The sequence below is a fragment of the Varroa jacobsoni genome, unplaced genomic scaffold (genome assembly GCF_002532875.2).
Source record: "Varroa jacobsoni isolate VJ856 unplaced genomic scaffold, vjacob_1.0 scaffold_1278, whole genome shotgun sequence".
NCBI classification, from domain to species: domain Eukaryota; kingdom Metazoa; phylum Arthropoda; class Arachnida; order Mesostigmata; family Varroidae; genus Varroa; species Varroa jacobsoni.
The window spans coordinates 302,918-315,658 of record NW_019214180.1 but is presented as its reverse complement, the minus strand read 5'-3'; the positions used below and the strand labels follow the sequence as shown (position 1 = coordinate 315,658).

Here is a 12,741-nt window from a genome sequence, read left to right as displayed (position 1 = left end):
GGTAATTGATCCTACAAAAACATTTTTTTTTGAAGAAATAGGATTAATCTATACTGAACAAATTTTCGGACACTTCAACTTTATACGAAAATGTTCACGACTGATTCTATAGATTGTCCACGCAGTAGGCGCACCAAATCATCTAATTCTCTTTTTTCTAACTCCTGTAGCAGCACTTGCACGACCATTTTTTCCGTCAGGTATTTAATCTGCGAGGCATTACGGTCGACTCGGTACGTCCGAATTCGGCCCTAAACCATCACGTGACCCTAAGTTCCTTACATTACCCAATCTACTAGAACGGGACTCGGGTTATTGTGGTATCTGATCGATAGCTAATTGCGAGCGTTCTATAACACGTGAAAATTTTCGACACAGAATAACTTCAAAATTCATAACTATGTTTCGCTACCTGACAGAAATCAATAACTATGCCCTGCTAGTTGACGGAATTTGACTGACAAATATTGCTCTAAAAAATTCAGTTCGGCAAAGAAAACGTCTCACTTTTGAAAATCAACGCTCAGTGGTCACGGTTTTATTCCTTGCCAGAGCGTTGTGAAAATATATCGATGATAGAAAATAATAGGCCAGGAGGCCTTAAGTGAAAGCATATTACACATATAGTGGAAACGTTTCAAGAATTGAGATTGGAGTATTGAAATTTATCGAAAGAGTGATCGTCGGGATTCGAAAAACAATATTGCCGCACTTCGAGGAGGTTTTTACGAAAGGAAAAGCTTACAGTCTAAGGGTTCTGTCAGCTATAACTGACATGTCACATGCAACGCGTTACAGAATTATAACCCAAATACAAGAAAGTAAAGAAAATCAATAAAAATAATTGTATTCCGTAAAGTGACTGCATGTCAGCTTCCACGTACAATTTGCGAAGTTTTTATAGAAAAATGCCTAGATCATACGGTTACTGTAAGTAAGGCATTACGCATTCTCTGCCGCCAGCCGTAGATGGACCAGGAGTGCGGTGGTTGTGTCGAGTTGATTCTGACATGAAGTAGTACTTGCGATGGACATTGAGGAAACCTACTAGTATAAGATAATCACCAAAAATTACACAGTGAATGCGGGTCACTATGTCAACTTTCTAAAGAGACCGATGCACCGTTGGACTGCAGTGTGGTTACTCGGCAACAACGCTAGACCTCATGGCGAGCCTTAATTATTTTCTGGATAAAACAAAGGGATATCCAAGGTTGGTTCCGATCCGCTTGTTTTTCAGACCCAAGTCCGCGTCATTGTAGGGCTTCCCATGCTTTTTAAGGCATGGAAAGCACTATCAATTTATTTCGGGAACCCATGTATGGAGAAACTATCTATAGGAAGGCGAGTGGTAAGTATATGGCTGTTTAGACGTTATCAACGCACTGGCAAAATGCGTGAAAATTAAACGTACCTTTAAGAAACTAATTAAAGTCTTTTTAACCCAACTAGCTCAAAAGTCTTCCAAATTCGCTTGCAACAGCTGAACAGTCACAACGGGTTTGGTAACAAAAAAATATGGATAGACTCTATTTCAAAGCACATAAGGTTTATGTATAAATGAGAGCGTGTGTGTATGTAGATAATCTTGATAATATCCACAAGGATTCTGATTTTATGGCTATGTTTGATGTGATAAAAAGTTAGTGAAATATTAATGTGTAGCAAACTGGATCTATATATTTGGACATATTTGGATATATACACGCCATGTAAAATTGTGAAGCAGAGCTATCCTGAATTACCCGTCGAATCTGAACTTCACTAATCGTATTCCACCTGTTATAAGTATGAACTAAGATTTGCTCAGACAGCGCCCGCTTCGAATGATGAGGTGTTTAAGGTGTCCATAGAGTCGCTGAAATAGGGCGCCGGGAGAGCGGTCCGAAACGCACCCATAGTAGCGCGTCTGTCCGAGCAGAATCGCTCAGTCGCGCATGTTCGAAATGTATTTTAAATTTGTTTATGTTAAATAATAATTAAGCAACTTAACAGTGAAAATGGAATATCTTCTAAAAACACAACGGGAAGAAATTTTTTCTCGGAAAATTTAAAGTGAAATCTGATGAAGCACATTAGTCAAACACAGCAACATGAATATTTTCCTTCCAGATTATTTTGCTAAAACAGATCTGTGAAGGCAAGAAAAAAACAAAGGAAACCCGATAAGAAAAAACAGCTTATCCGGGCCTTTCCCGCTTCGTATATCCAAATCATCACTTAAAAATCTATTAAATTTAATTAGTAATATTTTGGTGGTAACAAACGCATCGCGGTACGTGAATACGAGTGAGATATTCGTCGACAGAAGTTAAATCGACTCATTAAAATAGATATGACACGTCTTGTTCAAAATATATTTTTCCAAAATATGAATTGCAAGAACGTTTAGTACGACTAGATGCGTTGATATGTACGAATTGGTAGGAAATACTTTCACATCTAAAAAAGAGAAGTCCTACAAAGTGGTCTACCAATTTATCTTACAATGCGAATACCATTCGCTTAGGGGTGATGATTATATTATATGTATAATGTTTGTAGACGATATTCGATTGAAGGCTGTTTCATGCCTCTAAAAGTAAATGATTTTTGCGATTGACTACACGTCGCGAATACCCCTATGCCTAAAGGAGCGGTATTCGTAAAGTGTAGCCATTTGCAGAAATTACTTAATTTTAGAAACACGAAAGAGCTAACAAAGTTGGCAGTTTCAAGAAGCGCTTCAGCTTCGCGTAAGAAGAACTTCGTAAACACCAAACTTACTCTCTTCGGTTGGCGAAATACAGTCTCACTGAGAACGACGAAAACATTATCTGCGTTTCGAACTTAGCTCGTAGTCAGTTAAGTTGTAATTCCGATAAATTTTAGAAACATTTCTAATATACGTAATGAGTCCTAGCCAGGCCGGTGGACACAGAACGACTTCATCTTTTAAATGGATCACGTCGACACTCCTCCGAATCGGTATAATGTATTGCGGCTTATGAAGACAATAACTGACCACTGCACACCACAATACGCTATTGCACAACCCCCATAGATAGATTCGTCTATTTTTCATGATAGCATCTTTTTTTTTACATTGTGAGTAATTCTTACTCACATAGAGTAAGAATTTGTTGATTTCTAATCGCATAACAAGTTGCTTTATTCTTTACAATTCTGGGTGTTACTTAGCGATCGCTACGTATATGTCTTCGACACCTATGATGCCTTCTTGTCTTTTACGTTTCTCTACACAGCCATCTTCAATTAGTTTACTAAGATGGTGTTCAACATTGATTTTAGCTGCCGGATACTTGAACTTGGGTATCTCCTGTCCGTACACCTTCTCCACGATCTCTAATGCTGTTAGACCGTTACCTCTGTCTCTCTCAAGACATTCCATGATCTGCTTCTCGCGAATCAGTCTACAAATGGAACACACATCCGCACACGATACGAATATAATTCAATGTCGCATTATTTCAACTAGAATCTTACTAAATGATATAATCCAGTCCAGTTTAATATTGAAGGATATATTAACTTTGGTACCTAGTCTATATCAAATTTTCCGCAAGGTAGCGGTCACTGAAAGTGCATCAATCGTTACCGAACAACCTCGAATTTCTTCCAGCAGCTGCGATACTATGGAGTACTTTTTGGGACCCGCAAAAAATATTCTGAGGTAATATATCGTTCATCAACAGCAGATAACTGATGTCTAAGGGGTCTCTTTGCTCTCGTTTATTCGGTGATTTTCTGTCGCATGTACATGTTTTGATTTATGTTTTGAGACTACTGTAAAATCTCGAGTTTACGAATGTTCCTGTAAGGAAAGACTATGTATTTCCCAATAATAGCCAGCGTTGGTCCAAAAAGGAGTTTTCATTTTACTACTATTGATTTCGTTACAAATTTTGTTTGCAAATTCTGGATTTGTCAAATGGAAGCGAAGTTCAGACTGCCTACCTGTGTTCTATATAGGCCTTGACCTTGTTGACTGCGTGTGTAATAACAGGCCCATGGCCTGGGTAAATTATTTCTGGTGAGTACGTCTCAATGCGACGTAAAGACTCCATGTAAGGTCCGAATTCTTCGAACACCGACGAGCCTTCACCAAGAATACAGTCACCGGAGAATATTGCTTGTTCCTCTTCAAGCACCAAACAGAGGTGATCCTTTGTATGACCCGGTGTAGCTATAACTTGCAACGTTGCACCTTCTACAGTAATCTTTTGACCGTCGCTTAATGGTGTAAATTTCAGGCCTAAAAATTACGTTGAATATTTAATTTATGTGTCGATATGTTGCAAAGCAAAAAAGATGCGCACTAATGGATAATTGATCACCTTAATTGAAATGCAAAATATTCACATTCAGCGAGTGTTAAAAGGGGTGTCAAGTAAGATTATTGTATGTTTCAGAAATCAGATGTTATCTCTTGTGGACTCTAATGAGCCCTTTGTTTGCACACAGTCATTCGGATAAATGTTCTAGTAGTATTAACCGGTAGGGTCATCCTTCAGTGGAAAGGGGATCTTGGAGATGGGGGTAGCGGTGTTGACTACGCCTTCGCGCATCAGATCCACGATCCCTCCAACATGGTCGTGATGCCAGTGGGTGACGATGACTTTCTCAATTTGAACCTAATGGAAATCGTCACATAAAACAAACATGTCAATGCGTAAGTGAAATAAAACTAAATCCTTCTGAACATTATTCTGGAAGTAATGACTATATTACTTGATACTGAAAAGTTGAGCGACAAAGTGCATGCATTAATCAACCAACCTGAAGTTCGTCGAGAGCGATTTTTAGTGATTGAACATATTCCGGATAATCTGATGAACTGGTGTCAACTAGCACTCTGTTTCGTCCAGTGCCAATGAGATATGTATTCGTACCTTGCAATGTCATAATACCTGGATTGCAACCTAAACAAATTAAGTATGAAGTTTGATTTAAACATGAAGTGAAATTGTTCTGTATTTTTTACGTGGAATCATGAGGTACGGCTATGGTAGACGACTTTGGATAATAAGATGGATGCCTTTAGTATGAAAGTCTGCATCAAAATGCTTAATCTAATTGTAGTACCCAATATAGTACAAATTAGTTATCATTCTTCATATTTTGTTTCATGTTTTAAACTTCCTAAAAGATCACTTTTAAGAAACTTAAATACTCTTTACCAAGTACACGATACACGCGAGGTGACAGCTGTTGTCGCAGAGGCAGCACAGTCTTCATAATGAACCATCTGAAAAAGATGAAGATGTTAGTTCAATATACAACAATCTTAGAGCAACCCTTCTTACTCTTATTTATCATCAGATAATTAATAGTAGTAATACCCCATACATACCTCTTGTAATCGCCATTACATGAGCCCTGAACTGGCTCTATTGGATAATTTGTATTAAATGCCGTAGTCCCTTTTTCTCGAAGCCGCTATATAGAAGATTTAAAAAAGGGGAGATGAGAACGTGGGCTGAACGCTTCACCGTTGGCTATGCCATATTTTGCGCTCAGATAATTCCTTACGATTATTCTGACGGTTATTCTCATTACTGTTAATTTAAAAAACGGTCAGCGTATTGCACAACCTCGAGCTAATGTTCACTTGAACTGCCATAAGTGCACAAAGCTGCACAGGCGCTGAGCGCTTAGAACTCTGTTGAACACTTCCGACTTTCGTACTGGATGAAGGTCTCACACAAAAGTAATACATTGACAAATGTAATGCAGCATCATGCAATGAAAGAGTTGGTTGAAAACTAAATGCATGAAGCTACTTCATTACTCATCGTCGTGTAGATCTTTCCATATTTTCGCATAAGCGAGATAACGGTATATACTACACGATGAGTGTATTTAAATAAATAAAAAATGACCTGTGGTCAGGGCTGTTTCTTGTTAAAGCGTCATATTCTATGTATCAAATAATTGACCCTGAACTCTACTCATTATTGTACAAAATGATAGTTGAGCTATATACAAAATATACGTGCCTATTCTACTTACATTATTAGATACTGAATATGTAAGCGCAATTTTAGTGGCATCGGCGGATTCTATCATTACCAATATATGGAAAACGCAAAACTTTTACATCAGTAAACGCGTATGGGTCCACTTCCAGCTTCACCAGTAAATTTTCTTGTCCTTTTATTTTTTTGGAAAAGTTAATGTAGCTAAAAACGGCCAATTTTTTTCATATTTCTATTGTACTTGTTCTTATTACTAGTTAATTCGTAACATATTTTCCACAATAGTGTAAAATAAAACACATTTATTGCTTAACCATACATCTCATAGCACAAGGAAAGCAAGGAACTGGCAATCTACTAGCTACGTTACGTGCGAAAGCATGAAGGAGTGACTACTGTGCGTAAATCGTCTAATCGTTAGATGGAAAGCAGTGTGCTAGCTACTAGTAAGACAAAATTAGGTTGACAGTTTACAGGGTACGTAACATTAAAGATTTCATATAAAATTCAAGACAACTTACTTGTATAGCAGCTCACTGAGCTTTCCGAATTTAGCCGAGCGCGTTATCCACTCCATGAATTGACACCAATACTTAGGGAAAACGACTTTGCTAATACCACCCAGCTAGCAGTGGATTACAAATACCAAGTTACGCAGGATGCTATTGCATGTTATGCAATTTCATGTTATAATAACGGTAAAACGATAAAACTAACTCGAGCGTTAGTAGTTGCTAGGTCGGTTCTTATCAGGGCGATACGTCGTCGCGTTCTGCCTCTACGACTGTGGAGGCAGTGACGTCAAAGGAACCAAATGATCGTGATGAAGCGCAAACAGAAGTTGCTACGCTATTATTCTCCATACTAACGTTTGTATAGAATCAAGCTTCGATTGACGAAGATTGCTATTAGCATAGATTGCGAAGCTGAACTACGGCACAAACTTGAAAATAAAGGTGGATGAATAAACCGCATATTGCCTTTCAGTGAGATACTCTCATTACAGTGGCAGTAATAAAAAATATATAAAGCTAGAGTGGACTTTTCATTTCGTCGTTGAAGAGTAAAGCTTCTATCAGCCTACATATAAACATCAAGATTCGAGGGATACTTTACGTAATTATTTTACTAAGTTGCGCATGCTATAGCATTAAAGGGATTTTTCCGACAGGATATGATTCTCGTCTGTGTTGATTCCACCTGAGTCTGCTGTGTAGCAGACGACGTTTAGTGTGCGCCATACAGAAACAATTCGAGTAGTTCACGCTGTCCGTTGCCATTGACTTGTGGAACAACATGGCGTCAAATGTGACCAACATGTGCGCGATGAATTTGTGCCGTTTTATGCGACAATTAATCATCCAGGGAGGTCGACAAGATGCAATCAGGTAACCTTTAGAAAAGATTCAGGCCAATGGTGAAATTTCGTTGGTCAACAATGTGTTATCCTACAGTGTTTGTTGTTTGATTGCTATAGATTGCATCACATGCGCGATTTCCATTGTGGTCCAAGCAGGCCCTCCGACCTTAGGCTACCAAGTTTCAACAAAATTCAGAGCTATCTTCTTCACCCCGTTGAAACTTCGTTCACACGCACTGTGAGCCGATTTAGTAATACTATATTTGATAACGATTATCAGTAAATTTTATGTACATGATTAAAGGGTTGTCATATATAATACCTGTGAAATGTAACGATGGTAGATACGGGCCCGGGTACTTCATAGAGCAAATGTCCTTTCCTTACTGCGCAGTCGCTCTGCATAATTCGGAATAAGTGGAGGCGGTAGTTTTATAAGAAAAATTTACTTCTAATTTTTTCGCTGAGTTACATCGTAACGAATGAATTGATAGATAAAAGTTTCGCCAATATATGATAACCATACATAAAAATATAAATACTGAAAAAAGTAATAGCCAGCACAGGTAAAGCAGTTGACGGTCTCTATATATATATATATATATTTTACAGTCGCATGTTCTCCACAACTCCACATTTAGCCACTGAAAAACCGTTGGAAGGCGAAGCAACGGAAAAACCACCAGCCGTCGATCCAGCCGAATATGAAAAGCTCAGACAGAGGACCGCGAATTTGCTTCAAAACGTCAAGGAGCTTGATGTACGTACACAGTTCGGCACTTCAGACATCGTAACACATGAGGACACTCTTCTTGTTTCCATATTAAAGTCAAGTTGTAAGAGCCTCAATTCAGGTACTTAATTTCTAACTCGTTTTAGTGCTTGTACGTTAAGACGAGTTAGAAATTCTGTAATATTGCACTAAGAGTAATAAGATCTGTCAGTTTAGAATACGTTTTATTTATGTATTTTGTCGGCAGTGCCAAGATAAGACCCTTCTATATAGGTCCGGCAAAGACACAATAATAGGTATAGTTGGATTTTTGTGTACATCTCCGCGCGGGCTTTGATATATATTTTAAGAAGGTTCGTATAAAACTGCTAACCTAATTTGTATTTGTCTTTTGGGCCTAGGATAAATACAAGCGATCTCTTGCGGATTCGGAGAACTTACGGATGCGTCTCACGAAGCAAATCGAGGATACGAAAGTTTTTGGCATCCAAAAATTCTGCACAGATTTGCTTGAAATAGCTGATGTTTTGCAAATCGCTTGCGAAGCAGTACCGAAAGAAGAGTTGGAGAAAAACCCATATTTAAAAAACCTCTTTGAAGGATTACAGATGACCGAATCACAGTTGCAGAGTGTTTTTCGAAGGTGAGACACGCACGACATTGAATCAAAAGAAATTTAGAAAGACCAGCATATTGTGCTAGCTTGAATGTGCTAATGTTTAGCATCGATATGGACAGATAAACGATAGGAACTAGTTAAATGCATCCATTATGCGAATAGTCTTATCGTACTCGCCGTATATCGAAAATTAAGCATACTATTCGACTGATTTACAGACACGGCCTAACTCAAATCAACCCTCTCGGCGAGAAATTCAACCCGAACGAGCATGAGGCTGTCTTCATGGCTGAAGACAAGAGCAAAGAAGTCGATTCTATCGCTGTCGTTAGCAAGCTTGGTTACCGCCTCAGGGACCGAGTCATTCGGCCCGCACTTGTCGGCGTCGTAAAGCATTAATCCTGAATACCTATTTGCAACCTAAGGGAGCCTCAAAACTTGGCTGACTCGGGGGGCACAGTCGAGCGTCCCAGGCTTTGCTTTCCTAAAAATTTCTTCGCAAAAGGCTGTAGGATTTTATTAAACTGTTAAAATAGAAAGTTATTTTAAATGAAAGTGGAAAAGCGAATATGGCAGAAAAAATGGAGAACAGAATGCGAAAATTTGTGTAACGTGATGAAACCAATTATTCAGTGTTACATATATGGCACACACGACTTTAAAATGTGTGTGTGTGCCTTTAATGCCATTAATGTAAAGTGATTCTGGTGTATACCACTGAGACATAGATAAAATATAGACAATATAAAAAACAAATTAACTATCAAAACATACAGTCATAATAGTATAGGACAAAATATAAAAATTTAAATAAAAACGAGTGAATTACAGTAATATACACAGTGAAACTGGAAAGTCGTGATGGTTAATGATTAAGTCGCGACAAATGTCTGTTATTTGAAAAAGAAGTTTTTGTCTCCTCTATGTATTTTTATCTAATGAACGAATCGCGACTATCTCCCTTAAATATAAATACATAAAAAGGTATATATATAATATATGTAAGTACAATAAAAATATCACAGTTTAGCTATCGAATTGTAGTTTTATTTTTGTTTAGTAGGATTTTTTCTAAAATGTAGTGCTCTAACTTATTCCGTATTGCTATAAGTGTTCGGTCGAACCCATGTCATAAAAATCATGAAGATTATGATAACTTATGTCTTATTAATTTTACAAAATATTCTATACATTGACATCTGTTATCTGTAAGTTATTCTTTCCTGTCCTTGTCCCTACTAGGCTTCTATTCAATAGCAGACGTTTTTAAGCCTGCGGCGGTGCTCCAGTAGTAGCTGTAGGCGATGAAGCTGTGGTGGTGAAAGCCGTCTTCGAATGCTCCGCAAGAAAATTTGAAAGTCTCAGTTGATGTCGATTCAGGTTGAAGCATAAGTTTTGTGAGTGCGTAGCCAAAAGTTTGGCAGTGATAGCCTGTACGAACCCTATTGACGGGACCGTGGCCAACCACTGTAGCTGGTCACGTGACAAGAAAATTCTATCGATTACACCAGCTGTCGTGAACAGAAACATAAGAAAAATTAAGGAAAGGTGTGCGCGGTTAAGAATCAAGAAATGGATGTAATATCTCTATATAATTAAAGAGGAGCATAATTAGGTTTATGATCAATACACATGTTCGATTTAGTTTATCGCATCAACGGGGAAGTCAGATAGTTAAACCTCTATAGATCAAACTTTCCGTTGATGCGATAGACTAAAGCGAATAAAAAAAATCAGTGGATAAGAATACGCAAAAAATTCTGAGATTATGTATGTCAATAGAGTATCGGCTATGACGAAAATGCTGCACGGTATATGAATGACCTAATTAAAATCGTCAATATTATACAAAAATCCTATTTCTTTATAAGAACAGGTCTATTAATTGTTTGGGCATTTTCATGCGTTTTATCAGCACTTCGAGTAATGCCAAAATGCACATTTGCTTAAAACTTGTTTCCTAATTCACTTCACACACATGCCACAAGAATTCTATTTTTGTAACTATTGGAATCAATTCATTGCTCTAGCATATTGAATTACGCCAAAACTTTGTCTCACTCACCTAAAAGTATATACTGAGGCATCTTTTTCAGAAGCTCTATTGCTACCGTGATATTCTTGTGGGGTGAAATGATGATTGCGTTCTTCGAGAAGGTAAATGGAGTGGCGTTAGCTAGAAAGGTGTCTTTTATAGCCAGACGAGTTACCTATATTAAGGATAAGTTCATGTGAGATTGTGGCTTAACCATTATTGGTGTAGTGTGAGAGTTAAGCCAACTTCAGCATTACCACTACGGATGAAATTTGTCAGACAAATTTGTACGAGAAATAAAGTGGTAAAAAAAACTAACAAGGTAACTAAATACCGCTATCAAATAACCATGAAAAACTCACCTCGTTAGAAATGTTAGTTTGTAAATAAAGCTTCTTTTTGAAAAGCATGTTATGGATTTTAAAATCGTCTTCACGTTTGACCGAATTCTTGTGGTAGAACAAAATCATTGAGGCCTCTTCAAGATTTGCTCGAAGTCTTTTAGCCTTAAGGACGTTCCAAGGGTGAGGCTGTAATGTAAGTAAATACTGTAATGGTTAGGAGTAGCACTCATGGCAAAATCAACCGGTTGTCATCCATACGGCATGCGCTTGTAGAATAAATGGGTAGTAGTTACAGACTGGCTATTTACCGCCATATTACTGTTGAGGTTGGGCTGACATTGCATTAGGTTGCTCAAATGATAATATTCGAAGTGAGAAAGAGTAAACTTTTTTTTCGAAATCCAATCAGTCGCCTGAACCAGCTAGTTGTAGCTCCAGGTATTTGTTCATATTACCAATTCGAGTTAGGTGCTCGCTTAAATATTGATAGCATTATATATAGACAAACCTATGCAGTTAAGTAATAGTTGCGATATCGTAGTAATAATAACATAAATCTCTACAGATATTTCTATCGTATATTTTACCTCGTAAATACGTTCGACACGGTTAAGGTGGCCGCAGACTTTCTCTTTTGGAGGGATAATGGGTTTACAAACTTCAAGCATCGCTTTTCGATCGAAATGAGGCTCCGGTGGGTTTCGCGTTTGAATGCGACGGAAACGCATTTGCGATACCTGAACACATCGTAGCTGTATCGCTGTCATTAAGAACCAGCGAAAATAAATATACCGAACAGCCTCTAGCGTTAGAAAGAATGTACCTCAATTTTCCACAGTCTGCTCATTTTATTCGTCATTCAAAAATCTACTTATGTATATGTAAAATTACATTTATATATTGACTTAGCAGTGCATAGCTCTTAGCTACCTAGTTCACCCATAATCTGTGCTGATTGTTAGAACGAACCTCACATCGCTGACGCATTGTAAGATTAAGGTAAGTTCTCACTGTAAGTTCATTACACCGCTTTCTAAACATAAGGCATGTTAATTTCGGCAAAGTAATGACACACAAAAACGGGTGCATAAGACGAAAGGTTATCATCTAGGGGTATGAGCTCTCGTATATGTTGAAGCAAAATTTAGCCAGACACAACGGTAGACATAACATTAAATGCCTTACGAAGTCTGATAAATAAACGAATGAACAGCACGTTTCTCTGAATTGACTTGCCACATCTGATTGAAATGCAAAGAATAGCCTATAAAAAAATGACTGGTTTATTTATGCTACTTTTTGATTTTTGAAGATGCTTTACTTTTAGTAGCTAAGTATCAGTCTGTGCTCTCGTAAAGTTGCCTACCATTATCATATATCGATGTGTTAACTTTCTTAATTTTAATAAGCAGTTCTTACCTTTTCTCCCTAAATTGAGAGATGAATTAAATCCTACACTTGCACTCATTTTGTGCTTATACTCGATCATGCACCGAATATAAGCGAATTATCACACCGATGCAGATTTACCATCAACGAATGCCAGACATGACATTATCTGTCTTTGTTTCTATAAGAGAATTTCTGCGTATATTTTTAAAAGTGAGTGGAACGAGTGCGGATCGCGTATAAGTAGGGAACGAACTGAAATAGGCGTCATTAAAACATTGAA

At 37.7% G+C, this 12,741-nt stretch overlaps 3 protein-coding genes across 6 annotated transcripts; 1 reads left to right on the top strand and 2 right to left on the bottom strand.

The window, feature by feature from the left end:
* Positions 1-3,118: 3,118 nt before the first annotated feature.
* On the bottom strand, positions 3,119-7,113 carry LOC111268360 (endoribonuclease LACTB2). Of its 2 annotated transcripts, none has more exons than XM_022847323.2 (6): positions 6,500-7,113; positions 5,181-5,248; positions 4,780-4,922; positions 4,496-4,634; positions 3,958-4,255; positions 3,119-3,413 (listed from the first exon to the last, which is right to left on the bottom strand). In XM_022847323.2, exons 1-6 carry the CDS (start codon positions 6,553-6,555, stop codon positions 3,173-3,175), a joined length of 945 nt encoding a protein of 314 aa, XP_022703058.1. In that variant the 5' UTR covers positions 6,556-7,113; the 3' UTR covers positions 3,119-3,172. The 2 variants fall into 2 exon arrangements, with proteins under 2 accessions (XP_022703058.1, XP_022703059.1); XM_022847324.2 differs by having other exon boundaries at positions 4,780-4,910.
* A 93-nt stretch (positions 7,114-7,206) lies between these two features.
* Positions 7,207-9,728, top strand: Roe1 (grpE protein homolog, mitochondrial Roe1). 2 transcript variants are annotated; one of them, XM_022847330.2, is made up of 4 exons: positions 7,207-7,366; positions 7,951-8,098; positions 8,473-8,714; positions 8,909-9,728. In XM_022847330.2, exons 1-4 carry the CDS (start codon positions 7,275-7,277, stop codon positions 9,087-9,089), a joined length of 663 nt encoding a protein of 220 aa, XP_022703065.1. In that variant the 5' UTR covers positions 7,207-7,274; the 3' UTR covers positions 9,090-9,728. The 2 variants fall into 2 exon arrangements, with proteins under 2 accessions (XP_022703065.1, XP_022703068.1); XM_022847333.2 differs by having other exon boundaries at positions 7,240-7,366; positions 7,980-8,098.
* Positions 9,716-12,696, bottom strand: mRpL10 (mitochondrial ribosomal protein L10). 2 transcript variants are annotated; one of them, XM_022847326.2, is made up of 5 exons: positions 12,489-12,696; positions 11,657-11,829; positions 11,088-11,255; positions 10,756-10,900; positions 9,716-10,201 (listed from the first exon to the last, which is right to left on the bottom strand). In XM_022847326.2, the coding sequence occupies exons 1-5, from the start codon at positions 12,556-12,558 to the stop codon at positions 9,957-9,959; spliced, it is 801 nt and encodes a 266-aa protein (XP_022703061.1). In that variant the 5' UTR covers positions 12,559-12,696; the 3' UTR covers positions 9,716-9,956. The 2 variants fall into 2 exon arrangements, with proteins under 2 accessions (XP_022703061.1, XP_022703062.1); XM_022847327.2 differs by having other exon boundaries at positions 10,756-10,837.
* Positions 12,697-12,741: the final 45 nt, after the last annotated feature.

Coding starts and splice junctions, on each gene's coding strand:
- LOC111268360 (XM_022847323.2), bottom strand. CDS start 6,555: ATGGAGTGGATAACGCGCTCGGCTAAATTCGGAAAGCTCAGTGAGCTG. Junction 5,249..6,499: donor CTCAGTGAGCTGCTATACAA/GTAAGTTGTCTT, acceptor CATCTTTTTCAG/ATGGTTCATTATGAAGACTG. Junction 4,256..4,495: donor ACTGAAGGATGACCCTACCG/GTTAATACTACT, acceptor CGTAATTTTTAG/GCCTGAAATTTACACCATTA.
- Roe1 (XM_022847330.2), top strand. CDS start 7,275: ATGGCGTCAAATGTGACCAACATGTGCGCGATGAATTTGTGCCGTTTT. Junction 7,367..7,950: donor GGTCGACAAGATGCAATCAG/GTAACCTTTAGA, acceptor TATATTTTACAG/TCGCATGTTCTCCACAACTC. Junction 8,099..8,472: donor AAAACGTCAAGGAGCTTGAT/GTACGTACACAG, acceptor TTTTGGGCCTAG/GATAAATACAAGCGATCTCT.
- mRpL10 (XM_022847326.2), bottom strand. CDS start 12,558: ATGATCGAGTATAAGCACAAAATGAGTGCAAGTGTAGGATTTAATTCA. Junction 10,901..11,087: donor AAACTAACATTTCTAACGAG/GTGAGTTTTTCA, acceptor TCCTTAATATAG/GTAACTCGTCTGGCTATAAA. Junction 10,202..10,755: donor GCCTCAGTATATACTTTTAG/GTGAGTGAGACA, acceptor TGTTCACGACAG/CTGGTGTAATCGATAGAATT.